The sequence below is a fragment of the Pterocles gutturalis genome, unplaced genomic scaffold (genome assembly GCF_000699245.1).
Source record: "Pterocles gutturalis isolate BGI_N339 unplaced genomic scaffold, ASM69924v1 scaffold52554, whole genome shotgun sequence".
Classification (NCBI taxonomy): Eukaryota; Metazoa; Chordata; class Aves; order Pterocliformes; family Pteroclidae; genus Pterocles; species Pterocles gutturalis.
Window position 1 is genome coordinate 2673 of NW_010132704.1, and position 25593 is coordinate 28265.

At 38.6% G+C, this 25593-nt stretch overlaps 1 protein-coding gene across 1 annotated transcript; it reads right to left on the reverse strand.

Moving 5' to 3' along the window:
* Positions 1 to 5115: 5115 nt before the first annotated feature.
* LOC104467237 (solute carrier family 22 member 15-like) lies at positions 5116 to 24241 on the reverse strand (the record flags this gene model as incomplete). The annotated part of the gene is made up of 10 exons (XM_010080949.1): positions 5116 to 5279; positions 5767 to 5839; positions 7807 to 7902; positions 12359 to 12466; positions 14190 to 14330; positions 15613 to 15834; positions 17581 to 17710; positions 19323 to 19487; positions 20157 to 20289; positions 24095 to 24241. Coding segments are annotated over 10 exons (1379 nt in total), but the record flags the coding sequence as incomplete, so codon positions are not given.
* Positions 24242 to 25593: the final 1352 nt, after the last annotated feature.

Here is a 25593-nt window from a genome sequence, read left to right on the forward strand (position 1 = left end):
CAGCCCATGCAGCTTCAGATCTGTTTGAACTGCTGCCAGAATCTACAGTAAGACCAATCCACTCAGAGCCATACTATGCCTTCATAAGCTACCAAAATCGCTGCAGCATGCTTGTTTTCTGGTTTATTTATCCCAATGGCAGCTTCTTTCCTAACCCAGGAGACTGCCCAGAGGAAGAGGAGTTCATCTGGTGTAGAAAGTATTGTAACTATTTAATACCAATTCCACACTCCCATTCCCTTTCCCTCACAAACGTTCCAGCTACTGTGGTCTACCCCCCTCCTCAGGTGGGCACCAGCAGTACTCCCACTGCACACTATAGCCCACACATTTCTTTACAGATTTGGAAGTCTTGGTAAAAAAAAAATTCTACTACTACAAGAAAAGATCATCCCAGATTTACATATAGTTTGCCTGTAGCTCTACATCTGTCCACTATTTTCACAAATGTCACTCTAATGGAAGGATCGCATCTATCAAAAATCATCTCTAGGAAATTTTACATCTCCTCTAGTGATACAACAAAAGATGACCTTTCCAATGAACTGCTGCTAACTCACTGCATGGAAAAGAACAGATCTCTTGCATGCTGTAATACATGACACAGTTAGTTGCCTCAAGCAAACTAAAAACTGCACAGCAGAACCAGCTGGTTACAGATGGTAGTGTGAAAAGTTCACCTCCTCCCTTCTCTGCTGCTTAGCTGCAAGAGTATTAGTCAACAAAGCAAAGGATTACTTGTACTTCACTCTGCTCAGATTAAAAAGGACAAATTCTAAAAATGAATGCATAGCCTTCACTTCAAGCAATAACATACAGTGCTCCAATAAAGGAGGAAGCAGCTTTGATGAAACATCAAGTGGGATAATGAGAAAGATCAGAGATGAGCTTGACATGAATACTGGGCAAAGTTTACTTCCCTGAAAAAGGAACTCAAGCCCTGCCTTTATACCTGACCTGATTTTTAACACGGTGTGTGGGTATGGGGGTGTGTAATCACTATCACCACATGACAAAATAAAGCAGAGGTTATTTGCCAGACAAGGAAATGTAGATTCAGACAAACCAGTGACAAGGAAATAGCAGTAGAACAGGCAGCATAAATGAATGTTCATGCTTTGCCTCTGCTCAGCACTCTTAGCACCTAAGACAGAAAAAAAAAATCCAGCGCTCCTTAGGGAAAAATACAGTAACATTAAAGGTGAAACACAGAAAGGAGTGAAAAAACTGAAAGCAGTTCAAACTTCCTTTCTGGACAACCTGCGGATGGATATCACAGATGTATTCAAGGATAGTGCAAAGCCGCCAACTCTTTCTTTAAAAGAAAAAGAAAAAAAAAAAACCTTTAAATTTGCAGCTGACACATGATAAAATCCAGAAAAAAAGCAGATTTTTCTCCAATACTGAAGTTAAAAGACTTCAAATCAGTTTAAAAATAAAGAAAGAAATAAAGGCAATTTCACAACTAAGTGCTAAAGCACTGAAGACATTGTTCTAACACAGAAACAGATGAACAGTGCAGAGGCAACATTATCATAAAATTTCTACACACAAATAAAGCACAGGGGAAGAGCTAGAATTGATACTTAAGGATGGTGAGTGTGACCTAATGTGTATAATTAAGCCACTGAAATTAACTCAGCTCCCTTTGCTCTTTTTACAGATAAATGGAAAGCAATAGATAATAGTCCCACACCAAGTAAAGAATTTATTAGGTCATTCATTAGGTCATTTATTAGTTTTGGGGAGCCAAAACTGCTTTGTCTTCATTAAAAATAATGGGAAAATATAGTTGATCCAAGTGAAGAATTTATAATTCTGCAAAGTCAAAAGCTTTAAGGGAAGATATCTACTCCAAAAAAAGCAGCTATTTGGTCAAAACCACTGCCTTTTCTCATTTGCCCTGACATACACAGTGATGAATGACACAGTTGGCTTCTTAACTGTAGGACCTTGTAAGATATAATGCACTGATTACATTAGTCCAGCTGAAAATATTTCTAGTAAAGCTGCAAAAAATTGCCTTATTTTTAAACATCTAACTGGAAAAACACTTTTTTTTTTCCAAATAGCATCTTCTTATCCAGCAATAGCAGACTGCAGCAAGGATATCTAAAGTAAAAAGTGAAACAAAGTGTTAAATAAAATTGAAAATATAAGAAGCAAAAATGGAAATCAGCATTTCCATCCATACTCTCACATCTTGGAGACGAAGTACCAAACCAGCTTCCACACTGGCCTACGCCCATAAAAAAGAGCTGCAGGTACCATGAGTCATGCCGGGCCTGCTGAAAAGATCATAACTTCTTTTCGGGACACTCAGCTTTCTGGCCATCAATCCACCAAATTCACAGAAGTCACCTCAGGCAAAGAATTCCTTAATTCCAGGTCAAATAAAGCAGAAATAAGCATGTTCAAAATGTACAACATGTGGCAAGAGGGAGAAACAGACCCCCACCACATAATGGTACCTTTATGATCTCCCTGTTCTAGAGTCCTGTCTCTGCTTTGGGAATACAACTTTGTATCATTCTGTTTCTTAAATTTTATTATGTCTAAAAAAAAAAATTGAAGTAAACAGTAACAAAATTTGGTCTTCACCATATCCCTGCTGACCCAATTAACATTTGAAGAGGTATAATCACCATCACTACGGTTATAAATGTTAATGCAATGGAAGGCATTAATAATATTCCAAAAAGAAAATTCAGAAACTCGATTCTAATCCTCACAAAAGTGAAGCATTACAAAAATAAGGAACAAATAAATGGTCAGAAGATAAAAGCCTGCAGCACATCATATAGGCTGTTTGTCATCAAGCTTCAGCCCCAGAGGTTAAGTAAACACACATGCACCCATATGTCAACATTACCTAAATGTTGTTCTGACTGCCACTCAATTTTCACTTCCTGGGGACCTGATCAGGCCATTTGTAAAGCACATGTGGGCTGATACACCTACACACAGCACAGATTTCAGTGAGGCATCCAGGCAGAGCAACCTGCATGTGCTTATGTGTGCACGTGCACGTGTAAGTGCACACACACTTGCTTAAGTGCCAGATGCATTAGATAAAGGGCCAGAATCAAAATTATACAAATATTCTTCAAAAAGGCTGGGTAAACATCCTGGAGAAAGCAGCACTCGTAAGACAGATGTTGAACACATTTTTTTAATAACAAAATAGTGTTGGCCATCATTAATTGCAACATTTGTGATGCATCTATTCCAATGTAAATATACATTAACTGTTAACCAAACTCCTCCGCTCCGCTGGAAGAATTTAAAATTCATATGTGAAATGTATTGGATTACATATTATTACATATATTACACAACATATGACTCATGTTCAATGATTTCTAGTTCCACATGTACACCTAAAACTTAATACCCTTTGTCTAAAAGGTTAGTCATCCTCTCCTTTAAATGCATCTCTTAAAGGCCTGACATAATTTTTCCCATATAGCATTATTTTTAACTTAAATTGTCTTTTAATGTACAACTGTACTAAAAAATTACTTACTCCCACAATAAAATCCATTTATTTTCCTTTCAGATCTCCTGTTCAGGTTTCTTATGCTAGAGATACTAAGGCAAACAACCCATAAAAATCCTTGGTCTCTTCACACTGTGAGGTATACTGTAATTCAGAAGGGAAAAAACCCTGTAGAGAAAACTAGCATATCCAGGATGCTGTTCCTTTTCACAATTACAGCTCGCCTGAATACATAAGGCCATCTAAATTTTAAATTATACACATCAATTACAACATTGTAGCTTCATCTGAAGCTAGCAATTACACTTTGTAAAACAAATTAATACTTCATTTCAAGAAGCTGGAGAGAAGTCCAAACATCCAAAGTATGCTTTTGTTAAGTCATTAAATTAGTGCACAGATTTGTCACCTCTTTTCTCAGAAGCTTTGATCAACTTCTTTCATCTTCTCAATTTGCCTCACATAAAACTGTTCAACATGCTACAAACAGCGTAATACAGGAGTCCTCCAACAGTTCCAGGCAGATACATAGAGCAAGACTCTGCCCATCAACTGTCAGAGCACCTTCTCAACGGAGGCTTCATTTTCCACCACAGGCAGGCTTTCTGAAACTTAAGTGTTTTCTTCTAACTGGTTTGCCTGTCAGACAGAAGAAAAACAATTACTGAAAAACAGTTTACATGTCTTCTTTTGCTTTTCCTATTTTATAGGCTAATATTAAACGTGAAAACCAGAATTCATTGATTTTTAAAAAATTAGAAGTGAAATGATATTAGAAAAGCTCAGAAATTATTCTTTTTTTTTTCCTTCCAATGGGATGCAGTATTACTATGTATTAGGCATAAAAAGAAAGCAAAATAGTACGATTAAACCAATTAGGTACAATAATTACCAGATAATTAACAAGCTAGCATGTCAAGAAAACCATAAAAAAAACCATATTCTCTTATATCTACACTAAGCCTGCTTAGTTCAAAGCAAACAATTCCTTTCTTATAGGAATTCACCCCTGCGCCCCTTTTAAAACTGATTCTTCCAGGAAGCCATTCCAAAATTTAGGGGATATAAATCACATTTTCTGTTGAAACAAAAAAAACATTCCCACTTCAAAAGTTTTCTTTAGTGCATATCTACAAGAGGAAAACACTTTAAATGGCTCTAACCCAGGAAACTAATACAGGATAAAATGCTTCCTCGCATGTTTATTAATTTTATATTATACTCCTCTACAAAATATGACAAATAAAAAAGCACAATCCAATTATGAACAATACACCTAGTTATTTTACTGCAAAAGCACAGGAATGCTGTTGAATGTATTGTCCCTGGAAATGTTAAGATTGCTTTTCTAAAATTTGTTTTAAGGAACCAAAATAGTATTAATTTACATATAATTTAATACATACAGGTGACAGCTGCTCGTCTTTTTGTCTTTAAAAGTCTAAGAAAAAAGAATAAATTTAACCTCCACTGAATGTGAGAGACAGATGGCTTTAAAGACTTCATGCACACGTTCACTCACGCACAATCTAAGCAATATGCGCTAAATCATGGCTTGCAAAAGATAGAGGGAAAATAATGCAAAGCTACAGTTAAAAAAAAAAATAAAAAATTACTCTTCCTCTTCGTTTTTAAGCACTTGGTATTTGGGACTCTGGAGATCTTCTATGTTCTCAGCAATTGGCTTATTTAGTGTTTCTGGCAGAAGGAGAGTCAGGAATCCTGCTGACAGTCCACTGATTCCAAACACCACAAACGGTACAGAAGGACTAAGAGATTTCTAAAATTAAAAATCCATAGTAAAAACCCAACATTGTTCCCTGCTCTTAAAATACCCGATCTGTATGTAGTCCAAGAGACAACTTTTCACTCAAGCAATGCGTGCAGTTATCCACAGAGTGGCAGAACAGAGATACCCAAGAAATGTCATTCCACAGCAACACCTTCATATGAAAATTTTATGTGCCTGAAAGAACTCAGACACTGAGTGAGCCTTAGCAGTACTGAATGCATTATAAGACAACATTTCACTAACAGATTAAATATTAACACAACATTAGATTATTTCCAAAAAGGAGAAAATACTAGGTATTTTTAAATGTCTTGTTCATTAATTGTTGAAATTGAATGAACTTTTTAACTTTTCATAAAACATGGGGTTTTTTTCCCCAAGGAATATAAACATGCGTGGTACAAAAAAATCAGAAAAGTGCTTTTGAGAGAGTTTAATAAATCCAAGTTCCATAAAAAATAGAAAATAATCTTACCATGGATGGCACAAATGGAGCCAAAATGCCCCCAAATCTGCAAGACATGGAACAGACACCCAAGCCAGCATTTCTGTTGCAAACAAAGGATGAAAGATTTGTAGTTTCAGAATACACAAGTGAATCATGCATGAACACGTGGTGGCACTGTTAGAACCAACTCACACTTCTTTTATTTTTAACAAGACCTCCAGCAGTTACCCCCAAGATTTTCTACAGCTAGCTGCCAGAAAGGTAAATCACACCCTTTCAGAGGCTGACAAGAGAACTATGTTGTGCAATCCTTCACGGAAGTCTGAACAGAGAGAAGTCTTCCAACCTGCCATACCGGGCAATTTAATTGGATGTCCCTGTGCTGGATGGGGAATGATTTCAAAATCTGGCAGAATCTTCAGACAGAAGAACCCAATGTTATCTCCAGCTCAGGCCCTTGGCAGCTGCCTCTCTTCTGCTCCCTCAGGCTGCACAGATGAAATGTCAGGTTTACTTCCAGACAGAAAATAAGTATTTGCCACCAGTGTTGAAACTTGAAAACATCTGGCCAGATGTGTCAGCAGAGGGGCTACTGACTTCTGCACTCCCTTCAATTTTCAGACAAGTTTAAAAAAATCTCACCAAGACTGTGATAATCAAAGCACAGCCTAGAACAGCAGGATCCTCGTCAAAGAAAGTTACAAAAATCCCCCGAAGTCTTTAATTTCCTCATCAAATGCCGAAAGCTGATTCTAGAGCCCTTTCTAGATAACATCGCGCTTCTGGAGATAATTCTAGAGCCAATTTCTAGCTAACGCTGTTCTTCTAGAACTACTTCTAGAGCGATTCCTATATAGCTCCATTATTCTAGAGCTTGTTCTGGCGCTGATTCTAGATCACTTTGTGCTTTGAGCCTATTCTAAATAATTTTGTGCCTCTAGAGCTGATGCTAGATCACTTCATGCTTCATGTACTTTTTTCACTCAGATGGTGGTGAGACACTGGAACAGGTTGCTCCAGTCCCATCCCTGGAGGGGTTCGGGGCCAGGCTGGATGAGGCTTTGAGCAACCTGGGCTAGTGGGAGGTGTCCCTGCCCATGGCACGGGGGTTGGAGCCGGATGATGTCGGGTCCCTTACAAGTCAAACCATTTTATGATTCTCTGTCACTGGCCTAATTACCTCTATGGTGCTACAGTCACAACACATTCCTACACCACGTCAGCTTTCAACTTCCCTGCTCTCTCAAAAGAGGGCTCCATTTTTGCATTAGTTTTGTAGCTGCTATTCTTGAGCAGCTAGTGCAGTATGGCTCAAATTCTAAACGTGTACTTTTGAGTACCATTCAGACAAACACGTGGGACCAAGATGGGGTTGGAGAACACAACTGCATGGTATTATATCTCCCTATCTCAGGTTTATCTTGGAAAAACAGGAGAGCGTAACCCCACAAAGTGTTAGTAAGAATTATGAAAAATAAATGAAGGTTTTAGCCCACGTGTTCATGAACTAAATGGTGTTAAGCAAATTGTCATACAGAAACTAATAAAATTAGTTGTATTATGAATATTTACTTAAATAACAAACATATAGAAAAGCACTTGTTTTTCAGGAGGCAAACATACCTAATCACACAGGAGACATAAGTATCCAGAAGGACTGTAAGTAGTCCTTACTGCATAGTTTATATTTATAATCTAAGGTAGCATACACTTCATCACATCATTATGTTTGGTTTTGCAGCCTGTAATTTCACTCCCAAAATCAACAGCAGAAATGAGAAATACAGCACCTAGCACTGGAGTGTAGGAAGTTTGGTTTCATATTTTTATTCTGGATTCAGACGTAGTGGAAGTTGCCAGAAACAGCCCAGGAAAGTTCATTGGTGCAAAACGTGTGACTGACAGGAGAAGCCCTTTCAAGCCCTGGCAAGCTGCCTTAATTACAGAAGGAACTCATACTGACATTTCAAGTAAAAATAATTACAGATAAATATTAAAGCACACCAGCAATCAGTATCACTGTGCGTGAAAAGTGTTTGCATGTACCCAGAAGTTCTGTTAAATTACCTCAGTACTGTTGGGTATAGTTCCGATGTATAAATATACATGATGTTGAAAGCGGCGCTGACCATCATTTTTCCACACAAAACTAACAAAGTGGGACTGAAGAACAGATCTTTCAGAAAAGAGAAAATAAGATGTAAGCGTAAATGGTCTGTTTTCTTACTCTTTTTACACAGTGTTGAAAACATCCAGTCCTCTTTCAGCGACTGTCATGTAAAAAAACAATGTTTCACCTCTTATGTTTTTCAACTAAAAGCACAAAAGCAATTATCTCCGTTCTTCCTAACCATTCTAAGAGCTAGCATAAGAACAGATACCTAAAATTACATCTAGGACCAAGAAAGTCTGCCCCATTTTTTTGTGAAAGTGTAAAACTATCACAGCTCTAGAAGGAAGCTTCCAGCTTCCAGCTCTGCAGTCAGTAACCTGTTACCAGGTACCAGGTAACTGCATCTTTTGGCAAGCACAATACAACCTCCTTGACTAACTTATTAGATTAAAACCATAAAACTTGATTCACCTCAACAGCTTATTTGCTCCCCAAGGACATCCTGTTGGGACTTAAAATGCAGCAGCTCTGTAACTGGAAAGAAAAAATGCTAACGCAGCCCAGTGTACAGTAGTCTTTAGTTGGCTAACTCAAATGTGGTGCTTTTCAACTCCAAAAGAAACCTGGCTTTTGTTATCCTGATTTTGGATATGGTATGTTTGCACCAGACATTTCAAGAAAGATAATTTAATATATATATATATTTTTAAGCATGAAAAAAGAACTAATGCTCTGATTAGCTGTATTTCAGGTTCTCTTCCTGAGCACTGAGTTCAGCATGTTTCAGTTTGGATCAAATTATGTTGATAAGTAATGGAAAAGTCTGATTGCTTCTCATTTGCCTTTCTTTTAATTTTGCCATTGAGTATTTTCAATTCTACTCATCTGATCAAGTCCAGTTCTATTTCAGCTGAAGCAGAAATTAATTTGTACATAAACTGAAGTCCAGAAACTTGATTTAATTTCTTTAAGTATGATGCAATTTTGCAGTTATTTCTGTAATTCATGCAAAACAAATGCAACATTTATTCCAAGTTCTCCTTTTGCTCAGTAAGAACTGGAATATGACATACAGTTGCCAGATGCAAAGGTGTGAATCTGGGCCTCAGAGCCCTGCTGGATGCTGTCAGAAAGCTGGGACATCCCTTTACTTCCATCAACCAAACATGAAGCAATCAATAGATCTGTAATTCTCAAATGTGTTTTAAAAATTGCTGTTTCTCTCCCAGGGAGTTAAATTGAATGCTGCATATAGCCATGTGTTAGAAATGTAGCGTTAATGCGCTTGGGAAATTTTGGTCTTACTATCAAAACAGAAGAGTCTGTCTAGACAGATAAATTAGCACTCGGGAAGTGAATCTGAAGTGCACTGTCTTCTCCAGGTTCCCTCCCTGAGGGGAGGCTGAAGGCTGGCCACAAGGGCATTCCCACAGGATTAGAAGCACACTGGAAATTCACTGCACGTCGGCTTCTTTGTGTAAGTAAGCCCAGACATAGTCATTATATTTTCCTTGGAGTCTTGGAACATATTTTTAGCAATTCTTGTAGAATATTCCTTATTTTCTTTACATACAGTGCATTACCATTAAGCAGGATCTCCTGTGAGGATTCTGGTGACCGTATTATAGGTCATTCGCTAGGTCCAGCCAAGCATGTCCATGCAGCATCTTTAAGACTTCTGTTATATTTTGTTAACACCCTTTTACCTGAACATCCAGCAGCAATGGCATGCACACAACTCTGCCTGAAACAGTACAGCCAGGGCAACTGCTTCACATTTTGGTAAAAGGCAAAAAGATGTAAGCTCTTACTAAATTAATTCATTTAAGTCTTATTGATAAGGAATAATTGTCCATTAATTGATCTTTTGAATTTAAGGAAGTAAAACGGGGGAAAATGGTAACACACACTGCCGATGTTTAAGAGCTTCTAGAACAGGAGTTAGAAGTTTTGATGTGATGCCGTCACTATTAAGAGGTTCATCTGCAGTGCCATTATGTAGGTTCACCTTCTGGCTGTCATTGCAGTAAGTAAAAGTTCACTTAAACCGTACTTCTGAAACTAAAGGAGTCTTTAAATTTACTTCAGAAAAAATATCTGCCAAGAAAGGTGAGTTCTCAACACAAGGAAATACCCAACATTAGCGAAAGCTGAGACAATTGATTTAAAGAAATGCAAGTTTTCTTTCCTTCTTCCGTGGAAAGCATATAAATGAAAGTCACAAAAAGTTATTATGTCTTCAGCACAAGCAGATAAATCTCAGTTAAAATCTAGTTACCCCTAGACTAGAACTCTCCTTTGCTTGCTACAGCATAAAGCAGACACAAAAGGCAGATAGATGTCTTTGTACGTTACAGCAGCTTTTAGAAACAAAAGACAACAGCTCCATTCCCCCTCTGCTGTCACTCTCCCTCACCACTCTCCAATCTGACACTCTCACAAATTAACTGATGAGTTCTAAGTGATAAGCAAAGAGGGAGCTGAGGGATGTATCAGTTTTTACTTAAACATTGAGAGATTTTTAGTTTAAAATTCAGTACACATTTTTAATAGCTGAAATGTTATTCGCTTATTCCCCAGGGAGATGACTTGGATCAGACTCTCATTCCCAAGTTAGCAGAGTTGTTTAGAAATTGAGTGAAGGTTACAGACATGAGAGGCAAGCGCCCAATATCTCATTAAAACCTTAAATCCCTTGTAATAAAATCAAGGCTCTTGTCAATCTGACGAACGCGGACTTAGAAAAACATAAGAATTGTCCTTCTTACTAACAGGAGGGGCAGGTCAGAGATGCAACAACCCTCATTCATGCAGCAAAGTGACTCATCTTCATCATGCCTGGAGCCGAATTTCTTTCTATTTAACTGACACAGATCACTCTGGGCCAAGAACCAGTTTTACTCTTGCCAGAGTGGAAAGCAAGATGTTTTAATGGGATTAAAGTCAACTCAACTGGAAAAAGCAGATTTCCTGAAATTTAGCAGCTCTTCAGGAATTATTACCCTATCCTGATTAGTCACTACTGCTTTTCTTTTATTTTTTTCTTGAAATATATAAAAAGAAGCAGAAAGAGCAAACTTGTTAGAACAAAGGAAAAAACAAGCTCAATAAAAGGAGCAACAAAACATCTGAGGACGTGAATTAACACAAGCATGGCAAATAGGATTATGGGATATTTTCTCTCTCCGTTTTTCTTCCTGAGACTTTTCTGAGATCAATTTGAAATGGATGCCAGACAACATTTATAACTGTTAAGAATAAACACAACCTATAGAGGGCTACCTTGTAATCACATCGCTGGTGCTCCTGGGTCAAAATACTGTTCAAGCTAAAACATTTCTGCTGAAAGAGATGGGGAGGCACTCTTTATCGGGGAGTGTAGTGACAGGACAAGGGGTAACGGGTATAAGCTGAAAGAGGGTAGATTTAGACTAGACATTAGGAAGAAATTTTTCACTGTGAGGGTGGTGAGACACTGGAACAGGTTGCCCAGGGAAGCTGTGGATGCCCCATCCCTGGAGGTGTTCAAGGCCAGGCTGGATGAGGCTTTGAGCAACCTGGGCTACTGGGACGTGTCCCTGTCCATGGCAGGGGGGTTGGAACTTGATGATCTTTAAGGTCCTTTCCAACCCAAAACGTTCTGTGATTCTATGAAACATTATTAAGCAAAATACAAAGCAGAGAGAGGCCACTTCTATTTGTTAGTGTCACACAGATGTAAGTTTTCAGTAGCTAAAACAAATACTAGTATAGAAAAACTGTACTTGATGTGGAAAGGAAAGTGAAAATACAAACCCAAACATATCTGAATGTCACTGGCAATGTTAGAAAAAACACATCTCTTGAGATGAGAAATATACTGGATGATACTCCACCTTTATCACGAACTGTCCTCACAACTGCATAGTGCAGCAATACCTGGCACGAGACTGAGAAAGGCAGCAAGCTTCTTGCAATCTCTATGATTTTCATATGACAGTTCTGACTTCCATTTCTAATTTTCAAGCACAAATAACCTTTTAAAAGCTTTTTAGTGTTTTGTTTTGTTTTAATGATCTATTACACTTCTAATTCAGGAAAATCTCAGTTCCTACTTCTATAAGTATTACATGCCACCAAAACAAAAGTAAAGATCTTGACACTGTCAAGATCCAGTCAAACTAACATTATACTGCCCTACAGCCTCCCTATTAAATCCTGTATTTTAAGGTAAACTGCTGAATAGTGTTAAATGAACAGTGTCAGTACTTGAGACAGAATGTGTCAGCTTGGTCTGACTTTCAAAAAGCCAAGAGCTTGCAGTCAAACTTAGTCAATTAACAGGATCAAATTATGCCAGCAAGAAGTTAAAAGCAATATAGACAAGACCATGGCTCCTTGACCAGCTCCAGAATGAAGAGACAGAGAGAGGTATAAATGGGCAGGGCTTTAGGCCCTGATAGACTTGGTCATGAAATACACATTTAGGTATTTTGTCAGCTTTCATCCAAATCAACAAACATCTACTTTAGCAACAGTACATACTTACCAGCATTTGTTGGTAAAAACATGGTCAATATACAGGCAAACCCTGCAAATATCAGAAAACATGTCATAGTTTTACATCTTCCAGACCTAGAAGGAAAAGAGCACCAAGATAAAGGACGGAAACAAAGTCCTTTGGTATTTTTCACATTTGTCTGCAAATACCTTCTAATGCACATAAGAGCATTAAAAAGAGTTATAAATCTGTTGTACCCTGGTAAGTGCTTCAAATCTTTCATTATTTTCCTAGTTCTGTGTACCAAAGTCCTCCCACAAATGCTTTTATTATTTCTAGACAAGTTTTGATTTTTAAGCTGTTGAATTTGTAGCATTGAGAGGAACCCATCTATTTCAGCAACAAGAACTCAGACTTTTTTTCTTCTCTGTACTCAGCAAGGCAATGGGCCCTCTCACCAAGAGGTTATTACAATGCATACGCACAAAGATCAAATTTATATTGGTAAAGAAAACATAATTCTGATGCTTCACAATCTGTATTGCTCTTTCCCAATTTTGAATAAACATATGCAGTTACAACAGGCAGTAAAACTATTTAGTATGCTTTTCTAACAATATACACACAGAAATAAATAAAGCCTTTTTCTACAGCTGTTTTAAAATAAAAGAGAAGATGACAGGACAGAAAATCACCAGCCCATCTCCATATCTGCCATACTTAAATATTTTGTCATTATCTGCAAAGGACCAGAAATATTCTTAGTAACATTTTGCAGGCATGTAGGAACACTATACATGCTTGTTACTTGATCAACTCTCACAGCTATTTCTAACTACTACCCCACGCTAGTAGAACTACAGTTTGAGGTACAATGCTTGTTCTTAAAATCTTCTAAATCTTTATGCAACAAAAAAGCTATACTTTAAGGACACTGCTCACTAAAAGTGGATGAAAACAGAGCAGCTGGCTTGTCACATTCTGTCTTGCTTTAAGCACCTAAACCCACACATGTCCTTACATCAGGAAACAAAAAGCTCTTCAAACGAGTTGTACATTTCAAATTACTATGAAAAAAAAAAAAGTAGCAAAGGACTTGTGCAGTTTGTGGTTTAAATACATGTCCTTGACTCTGGTTTTCTGGGCTGGGGGTGAAGGTTGGTTGGTTGTTTTGCTTTTTAGCTTGACAGAGCTGACATCTTATTGTACTGCCCCAAAACCCCAAAAGGTGAGAACCTCACCTGACTGAAGAAAAGGGGATTTTTGCTACTGACCTCAACAAGGCCAAGCTATCACTACAAAGATACTCAAACTGAAGGTTACATGAAAGCCTGAGTAGCTCTGGGTTGCCAGACTGACCAGCCTTTGGAAATATGTGCCCACATAAAGGACGGTTGCCAAATACACTGAGAAATCTGGAGACACCAGACACTGCCCATTAGCTCTCACTTGAAAGTTCTCTTTGAAATGTTTAAGTAAAAACAAACATTGCTGAAAACTGCTTTCAACTGCAGTTGGTACGCACTACAAAAATAAGTCATTTTGAACAAAATATGTAAGAGATATATACAAGCTAGAAGGAGTTCAATAGCTAGGCGACTCATATTTTTCCCATAAAGACCAAACTTTAATCATTGAAAAGCTCATCACTTGAATAATTCAAAAGATGAACAAAACTAGAAAAGAGGTAGAAAATCAGGGTCGCACTTCTGTATTGATTGCAGAAACCCCTGCAGTGGAGTAAACCCCCAAAGAATCAACTGTTTTAGAAGAGCAGTGAACTATCCTGTGAGAAAAAATATTTTTCTAGACTATCTACAAATATATGCTGAAAACTAGGAAATAAGTTTTTCTTACCAGGATTTCTCAATAAAAAACATGCAGAGAGGAAATGCTGGAACTTCTACAAGACCAGAAAGGGCCACATTTAAATACAGATTTCCTCTTAATTCACCAGCATTTAAAGTTAGACCATAGTACACAAAGCTGCAGACATACCTAAAATAACCATAAAAGTTGCATTACTAACACAACCAGTCTTTAGGGCTAAGAAAGTATTTAAAAGATAAATTATGCTGAGTTATGGATTAGCTATATTGAGTTACATGTTAGGAGGAAAACTCTTATTTCCCCCCAAAGGGAAACAAGGCAAAGAGAATAGCTCCTATTTAATTAAAATAACACCTTGAAAGAAAACAAATGCTCATATATATGCACAGCGTAACCTTCAGAATTTACTATTACCTCAGGTTTTTTTCTAGGTTATTTAGCAAATCTAATAAGCTTAACTGTAAGCAGATAATGCTGAACTGCTGCAAAGCAATCCTATAAAGAAAACCGTATGTACATCCACTGCTTAACACAGAGTTGTCTTCCCCAAGCCCAGGGCAGGCTTCCCCAAGAAACCTATCACACTTTCCTTGGGAAGAACCGAGGCTCCACACTCCTGCCCCATTAAAACCACCACTGGGGTGGAAAGGCCACCAACTTCCACACAAAGACATTTTGCCTATTCCCTGCTCATCACCTTTCTGTCCGAGCAGAGCCTGAGCCAGTGGAAGGGACAGTTTTCCCTGACTCAGGGAGCAGCCTGTCCTCTGCCAGTCACAGCGAGTGGGGTGTCCAAAGGCTCCTGAGCACCAGCTCAGGGAGCTGGGTGAGAACCACTGTGACACGACTCCAACAGTTCCGTGCGCTCTCTCTTAACAGGGTTTGATACAGAAAAACACTGCTGCCACCTCTTCTTCCAGAAAGTAAGAATGCCTCTGTGCAGTTTCTCATTTCTTTCACAGGTTGTACCACTTCTCCAGACAGCATCTAATATAAATCTATGCAATCTGTGTTTCACCTTGCACACAGTTTTCTTCCACTGAACCTGCGTAATGTGCTTTTGGGTTCTTAACGCTTACTCTTACTCCAGATCTCTACTGCTGTCTAATCCATCTAGTTGCTGTCTTCCTAAGACTGGTTCATACACATCCTCTCAGTAATTTCTGCTTCAGCTCCTCATTTCACTCCACGTAAATATTTATGTTCTCACCAGATTATTTCCTAGTAGATTTTGAAGCAGTTTCTAAACAACACATTGAAAATAAAACACAACAGCAATAATAATGAAACATCAACTTTACAACATACCAGTTATTATTGTCTGCCATCGACTGACAAATTTACGAATTATTTTTTGAGGACAGAATTTTTAAAATCAAAGGATGAAAATCTTTATCATTTCCTCATGTCTGACTCACTCACAGTATCTCAGCATCTTGTTATTACGTACCAGATGTACATCAGTGCGATGGTTTGCCACCAAAGGACTGGGTGTTTTACTAAGTTTAGGATACCAGGTGCAGACTCATCCTTTCTTAAAGTTCCCGCACTTGGTTTTAATTTTAGATTTAATCTCTCTCTTCCATTAGCAAGGGCAATATATTGCAACACATCTTCAGCTTCTGCCGTTTTCCCTTGGGAATACAGCCATCGTGGCGATTCTGGTAGCATACTAACAGGAAAGAGGAGATAATCAGCAATGACAAGCTCATTCCTATGAATGAAGCACTAAAGTCAGTCTTCCCTTTTTGCAAATCAATGCTTAAAACCAAAAACGCACCAATACAAAATTCAGAGAAAAACATTCTGTTTGCACTCTTCTGCATATTAAATTCCACATACTCCGACAATAACACAGTTAACCTTACAGAAGGATTGTTGGAGATGCTTGAGAAAGCAGTCAGTCATGGGAAAGGAATTTAAATCTAAATCTCAGCTTCTGCTTCCTTCTTCTTTGGAAACGCTACACTAGCATTATCCAGGAAGCATCTGAAATCCAAATTATCTGAACAGCCTGGACAAAACCTTGTTTTCACAAAGTTTATTTCAAGCTTCTTCATTATAGAAAGCACTTTGAGTTGGAGTGGAGAGAAGAGGAAAGAAACATTACTGGGGAATTACTTCTCAGGCTCCAGTACCAGCTCATCACTGCCCATATAAGTTGTGTATCTCTTATTCCCAAGTATAATAAGAATATCCTTCCTTATCACAACTGCAGTTCATGATTCCTGTTTTTTTCAGGCTGTAGAGCATGCTGTTGCTTTTATATGCACCATAAAATAAAGAATGGAATATTTTTAACTGAACCTTTATTTTTGCTGGTACTCCTAACAGAGATACGCATCCTACAACCAAACTAAACTGTAATCACTTCAAAGAGTCTTGGTATTTTTAGTATTTTGGGGAAATAATTCTACTTCTATCAGAAACAGAACACACCAGAGAAGAAAATAAATTATGCAGAACTTCTTTTCTCAGCCCACAGGCTTTGTTTTCCTTGACTACAGGAAGAGGTGGGTTTTTGGCATATTCTTTAACAGAACTTATTTCAAGAGCAGATCTAGCTAAAAAATAATTAATGAAAATAATTTAAATAAAAAATCAGAAGAGTTTTTTCCTATGCTGTACGCTGGACATTCCCTGTATTAACGTGTAGACAACCTCCTACACTGATTCTTTTATTTCTTCTACAGCTCTACCTGGCGATCAGAAGTATACAAGGTGTATTACTTGATATGTTAAAACAATATTTTGTAGCAACACAGGCCAGATAAAGCTAGCACTTTTAAATCCTTAAATACTGATGCATTTCATAATCATTGTTATGATAATGTCCATGTAGGAGTTCAAACTAGAAGCACCCAAGCACAACAGTGCTAGGAACAGACACAAGGGACCTCAAAAGCAAGCAGATACATAGCATATCACATTAAGAAGGCAATTCCAAGTGTTCTCACTTATTTCCCTTTGCATGCATGTGCCTCACAAAAAGAAACTTGAAAATCCCTCTCGGATCACTTCCAAAGCTTCTCAAGCACTGAGGCTCTTCCTTGGCAGAAGGCAGCGTTCCTGGCTGACATTCCAGCTCGCAGCCTCTGGCAGGGCTTCCCTTCCCCAAGCAGATTTGTAATCGAGTTTTATTGGACAGCTGGCACACAGCTGCTCTTTGCAACACTGGCCTCCACAACTGTAACAGCGTGCAGAAACACAAACTTGTCTTCTGGGTAACCCTGACCTTCTGCTTCATTTAAAACTGATTCTTCCTTCGCAATATGATTTTTCTCCTGCTTGGTTCACAAAACCATACAGGAAAATGTCATCCTTGTTTATACCACTCTCTGCAATGATAACAAGAAAAAGTAGCTGTTAAATTGCTGCATGTTTTTTCTTATCATTATAATGCATGTGAACCACTTACAAAGAAAGCAGAAAGAAGATGACTCCTGGAGTATTCGATACCAAGGCAAGGTAGCGCCATTCTCTCACGCAGTAACCCAGTAAAGCGTAAACAGCAATGCCAACTGCAAACGTCATATTAGTTAACGAACCTGAAAATACAAGACCAAAACGGTGACTACAGAAACCATTGGCAAAGGAAAACAAAAATTCCTAAGCAGAAGCCTGAAATTCCTAGCCCATGATATACCTAAATAAAATAGCAATTTTATGAGGTATCTTTGCAGCCCTTATGAACCAGGTGGCTAAAAGGTATTATGCAGTCCCAACGAAGAATAGCTTTCTATAACGTATGAGTGGGTTGGGGGTTTTTCCCCCTTTCAAAAATAAAGGGTGCTACACAGGAGAGAGCAAGAAATGAACAGGAATCTACAGACTAAAGAGAAAACCTGCAGACAGGAAGGGTAAATGTTTGTGAACAAGTGATTTATTTAGGTTTATTAAGGTTATCTTGAATAGAGGTGGCAGGCTGGAACAGAAAATGGGAGTAAGTTACAAAAGTACAAGGACTGAGTTCAGTGTAAAAACAGCTGCAAGCCAGACGTTTATTACAGCAGACTTCTGATGAACAAGCATAAATAAAAATGTTAAAAATATGGGGTCAACTTGAATTCCAAAAGCCTAACAACAAACCCTCTGCAGCCTAACAAGGAGATCTTGTACTAACCCAGCAACTCTCAGCTATCGCCCACAAAGCCTAGCTCCCAGCCAACATGTAGGAGAGCTTCTTGAATGCTGCTGAGCTGCATCCAGCACCTCCCTCTCCTTCAGCCCCTGATCAGTTGTTCAGCACCTCTTTCCCAACAGCTGAGCAGAACTAGAATAAAGCACCTAGAGTGACAAGCGGCAGGAAACAGACTGTCTCTGGTCCATCAGAAGGCTGGCCCTGCAGGGAGAAAGCCTGGAAAAAGCAGAGAGACAACAGGGCAAGGAGGGCGGGAGAAAGAGAGCATGAGTCAAAAAAGGGAACCCAGGAGAAGAAGAAAATTCAGTACTTAAAATAAGTTTAAAGCTATAACTAAACCACAGCTGTCTCATACATCCCCAGGAGTCCAGAGCAGAAATAAAAAAAAATAGTAGAATAAGGTAACTGAAGAAATGAAAGAGAAATGCGCTCACAGGCACAGAAAAACAGCATTTGGACCAAGTTTTTCTCCACATTACACTGGCCAAAAAGATGTTACAGTCTGAGCTACTCCAGCTTTACAACAGATTGACGTACAAGCGTTAATTTTAAGTCTTGGCAGAGGCATACGAAAGAGGACATTTAAAAATACTAGTCGAGCACATTCAGCAGTGGAAAATACCTCTATCCAGGCACTCAGTCATTTTGTGGTGCAGAGAAACTTCAAAGAACACGTTCAAGAATACCTTCCCATGATATTGTATAGCATCATTCAGAAGCTGGCAGGATCCACCAAAACATGTATTATTTTTCCAGTGTAACGCAGTGTACAAATTGAAATTTCAGAACCAACGTACCCACTGTAAAACCTCAGTTTTGCTATTTATCAAAGTCAATCCCATCCTCCTTATTCAGACACCTTTCCCACAGAAATTAGAACTTGGATGAATCATATCACAGTTATTTGACTTATGCTACAAACTGACTTTACGTGGTACAAAAGTAAGAATTTAAAGTGTAAGGTATTGACAGAACAATACATGGCACGGTAATAATGATTAAATATTCCTAAATCCCACCTGTAAATGACCAAAATGATTTTCCTACATATTCTTGTGTTAGGACAAAAGACACAAGAGCCATTCCACCATTCACGATTCCAACAAAAAAACGTGAAACTGCAAATACGTCATAATTTGGAGCAAATGCTGTGACATACCCAAAAACTACATCAAAAAATAGACCTGTAGAGAGAGAATAAAATGTAATTAGCACTTATGCTATGCAGCTTGAACTCAGAAGAAGGGCAGGGAGCAGTTAGTTACTGACTGTAATGAGCAGTCTATAGTACTCGTCTCTGATCTCTCACATTTGGCTTTCTGAAATCACACTAGATGAAAATTACAATCATCCTCACTTCACACACTTGTCGGCACTGCCAAAGGTTTTGTTTCCTTGAGACAATGTTATTATTACACAAAAAGACCCTTCGGCTGCAAACGTAGCCAGAAACGAAAACACCACAAGATGAGTTACCCACTCTAAAGATGTTTGGGTGAGTCACTCTCCTCCACCCCCTCCCTCCCACAAAACCAAATTATTTTCATTGGAGACAATATGATCTGTCAATGTGTGGAATGCTCTGCTCAAACAGCAACAGCCACAACAAACGCAGGCTATTTTTCATCTCCCATTGATATTTCAGTGACAACTATGCTGCCCAGCACACTCGTACCAACATACTTTAGTGCTGCTCTACTCCGAGTGAAACGATGATACAGATTGTGACTCCCTAAGATGGATGCAGCAGGTTGGCTTGAGGGCAGCCTCTGGGTAGGGCAGCCCCCCAGGCAGAAAAGAAAGATGTTGTTATCCATGTAGAATGCTTAAGAAAAACCTTTTAACAATCTTACCTGAGATATACACTGGCTTCCTGCCCAGTTTATCTGACAAAGGGCCAAATGTGATATTTCCAATAAGTAATCCAGCAAAATATAGGGATGATGCAAGGCTCACCTTGTAAGCTTCTTGTTCGATTAGGTACCACTGTCAAAAAAAGAATCTCCTTATTCTTAGAAGTATTAACAGCAAGTTGCTAGCTTCCTCAAAAATAACAAATATCTATCTATCAGAACTCTTCTCTTGCTATTTCCTGCATCTTGTTTTACATGCAGTGAAAGTTCTGTTCAAAGTTTGATGGGTAAGCCAACAGTAGTCATATTTTTTTTCCTCCCTAACAGACTCTCACATCTCTTTCTCTCTTCTGAGAAATTTAATTTATTATAGCCTTTCAACTTGATAAGTATAATTAGTTGCACCCCAACCTGCAAGCTTTGACAAGGCAACTTAAGTTATTAAAACAAGGGAAGTCTGAATTGCTAGCAGCTTTCAACATTGAACAAGCATAGCTATTTCAATGAACAGGTAATAATTTTTATTACCAAGAATAAAGCATGTTCACTATCGCAGTACGTAGAGAGTTAACACTGTGCAGCTACACCTCCTGAACCATGAGTAGTCCCTGGTGCCCTTCCTCATCATACGCACATTAAATTATTGAAGACAAGCAGGAAGGGATTATGGAAAGATGTCCTTGTCTTATAAAAACTCTAAGAGCTATTTATCAAGTACTCATTGATAGATTAGTATTTATTGTGCGCACGTGCTTATAGTTAAACGTTAGAAACAAATGATGTGTTTCTTCATAAAATGTACTTTCTACCTCAAGCAAAAGCTAAACTGAGGCAGCATAATCAAAAATTGTCAGAAGAGAAGACAATGAACTGACAGTGGGGTGAAACTGGAATGAAAATTACACTGTTTCCTAGGGGGGGAAGGCATACAGATGTGTAGCCCCCCTGCTACAAACAAGGAAAATCAACACCCATAGAAAAGCACTGTTGAGGTTACACACATCGCTGACATTCCCAAACTTGGGAAAGAAGAGCAATCAGAAAATCCTAATTGATTTTCCAGGAAAAGAATTGAACTAATTCAATTCAAAGCTTCACCCAAATAAATATTTAATTATTAGTTGAGTATTTCAAATAATCCCCAGTCTATTTACTGGAATATTTACTTTCAAAAAAGTAGATGAGTATTCACACCAGAGCAGTGTCATGCTGACTTTTTAAATGACATCTGCAGTATGTCCTGTGGGAAAAGGAAGAAAGATCCTGATCCCATTTGTTTCTTTTAAGAAACAGAAAAAAAAAAAATCCAAAAAGCCTAAGGGAAGAGGCCCATGACCAAAATCCATACAGCATACTAGGACCTCAGCCCTGAAGTGTCTGCCTTGAATTAATCTAGATTCCCAAAGAATATTAGGAATTTACTGAAACTTAATTATAGCAATCTCAAGAAACATACGTTTTTACTCAATCTGACCTCACACTCTGGCAAAGTACAGAGAAGACACAGCCCTAGCCACCCAGTAACCCACTGGCTACTGTGCTCTACCCATCCAGCAGCCTGCAACACACAGGTTGTAGGACCAGGCCAAGATTTAATGCATTCACAGGACGCCTTCTTTATTCCAATGCAGACAGTGTTCCAGCACTTCAGAGTTGTGGGGGACTTCTGGGTCCTCTGGGAAAGTAAAACTTCCGTGCAGCAGCATTTGCAGCTAGCTTCTATATACCCCGCTGGGTAGTGGGTTCTACCCTGTTTCATTGGATCAAGATGTAGCCCCCAAACTTATGGTTTTGTAGATTTCTGAGGAGATTTCAACAATGAAATATTCCTGGGCACAAATCCTCAGGGAACTTCCAAGTATAAAAATACCACAGCATGTCCTGCCCAGGGCACAATGCGCTGCTGGCGTGAGTCCTTCTGCCTGCTAGCGCTCCACAACAAGCACATCTCAAACTCCCAGTTCTTGTCTGGAGGGTGTTTCCAGCTGATACAAGAGACAGAACTTTATGCTCCTGGATATGGTCGCAAAAATCAGCTTCTCAAACGTAAAGGACCATTTCTACACCAAATGTAAGACATTCCTGAACTCAACTTCTTAAGCAAAATCACTTGTTAAATAAAGCAGGGGACTGAGCTGATGTCAATCCAAGAAGCAATTCTAACAACTATATTTTCCATGAAACAAGCCTGAGCTATTATTTACAAAGTCTCAGTTACGCCAAAATTAATTCCAATTATTAGTTCTTGAAGCAGAACTGAAGAGCTCCTCTGAAGTTTTGTAGAGCTCTAAAGCAGAACAGTGTCCCTGCTAAACCAGAATGAAAATGTTTATGGTTTAAGCTCCACCACCAAAATAAAGGAAATAAACTTTACAAAAGCAGCTTCCTCTCTCAGGACAGAACAAGAGAAAAGATTGCTTTCGCAAACTGTTATTTGTGCTGTTTAGCATGTCACTGGTAGATGCTTATATTTTAACAAGTCTGATATAATAATCTGTGAGGAATATAACTTTAAAAATAACGTGTCTATCTACTTTATTTGTACAAAACAAACTTGTTAAATATTTGTCAAGATGAACTATAGCTTGCCAACAAAAACACTGCCAATATTGTTATCACCAAACCAGACATCCTCTCTGCTCTTTAAATCTACATGGCATTTCAATTTAGTTACTAGACAGCTATCAAAGAGCAAAACATTGGCCAATATCTAAAGATTCAATGGAAAGACTGTTAACAACATAATTTAAAAAATCCTACAATAAAGTTAATGAAACCAATGGGAACATAAATTTGTTTTGATGAGTCTAGAGAATTACTATATATTTTGGAAATACAGACACAGACTTAGATGTTTAAAAACACAGTATTAGTTAAAATTTGTGGATTTCTGTTTACAAATTAAGCACTACCCCACATCACACATCCTCTTGAGAACCTGAAACTGAAGGGTAATCTTGGAAAATAGGTTAATCAAAAAAACCTGTTTCTGACAGAGAATATCATCCAATATTGCATCCTCCCTTCTTACGTCTAGTCACTACTTGTTTCCAAGAGAAAAATTTCACAGTCACATTTGGGATAATGGGAAGGAAGCAAAAGTTTGGCACCAGCTACACCAAGCACTAACCTGTCTCAGACAAGTTTACTGACAACTGCTCCAAGAATTCAATCAGCAGAACTCTGACAGCTCACCCTACAAGCCAAGCCACCCACGCGGTCTTTTTTCTGGCACTGGCAGTGATGCTGAGGTCACTCGCACTTGCCTGAGTGAATATAGCCCAGGGACGAGCAAAAAGCAACCACAGCCTTCTGCATGGTATTCACAAGGCGTGAGGACAAAGGGTCAAGCTTCCGTCCCACTCAGCAAGTTTCCATCTGTTCCATCTCCCACTCTCTCACCACACATTAAAATACCCAGACATGTGGTGCATGAGTTTCATTTTCATACTAGTTTTAAGATGTACATCTTCTCAGAGAAACTAATGCAACTCATAGTAAAGCTTACATGCACAGCAGATTGTGCAGGCATGACAAATTGAACCTTTTCTTGGTAGAAAATAAGATATTGGGAGGAGTGCATTCTAATCTCCAGAGTTACAAAGTGTAGTTAAATGATTCCTCTTCATTAGTAATGACATTCTAAAACATCTGAAGGCAAAGAAAACTGAAAGCAAAATAAACAAAGAGAGTTTAACCTAAACTAATAAAGATTAGACTCACACTAGGAATGCAAAACTAATAATTTAATCATATACTTTCAGATTTTAAAATCATAATTAAATAAAAAGCCAGATGGGTGGGTTCCAGTTAATTTTTTATAGCATAAGCAAAACTTTACACTAAGCCCTGCTCAACTTTTACAAGCACCACATCCTGCACTAGTGGCATAAATCCCAAGAAGAGAAGAAATGGTTAAGCACAAGAGAAGTACTTGCCTCCGTTACTATAGATGTGAAGTTGTCCGCAAAACGGATATGCTTGGCAAGCTCAGCTCTGCTCGCTGGAATTCCTTCTTGGACAACGTGATACTCAGGCACAGCTCCCACAAGCACAATAAGCATCGACTGACAAGCCACATATACCTTAAAATGAGACACAATCATTCACCCTAAACAATCCCAAGGAGACCTGATGGAATACTCTAAGCTTTGCATTAAACTAACAATTAACAATTTCCCTTTACCCAGCATCACAAACAAGACACAATCAGTCTACTACATTTAAATCCCCAGATGGGATCATCAAGGCAGCTGGGAGCAGTGGGTACCACTCCGGAGACACTGGTTCACTTTCAGTGAAAGCTTCATCCTGAAGCCCTCCTTCCTGCTGCAAAGTTGTTCAGATTGTTGTTGCAGTTCTGTAGCCAGGCACAGGAATGGAAGATATTAAGAACTTCACGACAGTTTCACAGCTGAGATCTAACACTTAGACCAAGATTGTTATTATAAAAAAAACAACTTTACTTGCTATACTCAAAGAATACAACCTGTAGTGACAAGTAAAAAAAAAAAAATCTAAGATTATATTTTTAAAAGTCTCTCCTAGTTACTTCCATTGTAGAGACAGACACCTTAACCTGATTGTTCGGAAAACTAGAATATACAGGAATAAAAAGAGATTTTTCATAAATAAACTTTTATGAGAATATTTATTCATCAATGTGGGCTTTAAGATGTTTTTAATGTCTTCTGGGCTTTGCATGTGATTTTATTTTTTCTACCTTAAAATAACATTAAGTATACCCATGTATTAGTCATTTTCAGCAGGTTACCATTGATCGAAAAGTTTTGAATCTAGAACACCTTCCTCCATTGGGCTACAAGTCTTTGCGTGGCGGATTTGGCTGGTCGTTGTTTTAATGTGCTTACCTTGGGTGTGCTTCCAGAAACAAGTCACAAAGAAAACCCTTCAATCAGCACCACCTCCCTCCCTTACAACAGAGTTTTAATGCAAAATGCGGAACTGCACTAATAGGAGGAAGCATTATGAAGAAACTGAGTGAAACAGATAAATGTTTGCATGTGGCGGTGTGGGCACTATTTAAAGACAGCACCCTGCATACCAATTTTCACAAGAGATTTAAAAAAAAAAACACCCCATGCCAAAAACCCCAGTTGCTATGGTTAGACTCCATTTCCTTCCCTTCAGCAGAAGTTTGAAAGGCACTGTTCAAACGGTGGAAGATGTGCCTACAAATAAGGAAAGCGGATCACAAACTTTGACAAGCCAAGCATGTAAGGCTGCACTGAGGCCAGACAGAGGTTTGAAAAACAACCTGCAAAATGATCCAAACGCACCAAATTCTTTTTGAAACTTATACGAAACCGAGGAGGGGAATAAGAGGCCGTTTGTCACTGAAATTCTCAGGGAAGGCTGGCCATCCTCCGCAGCAGTGACTAACGAGAGCGCCACGGACTGGGCGGAGGGGCCAGGA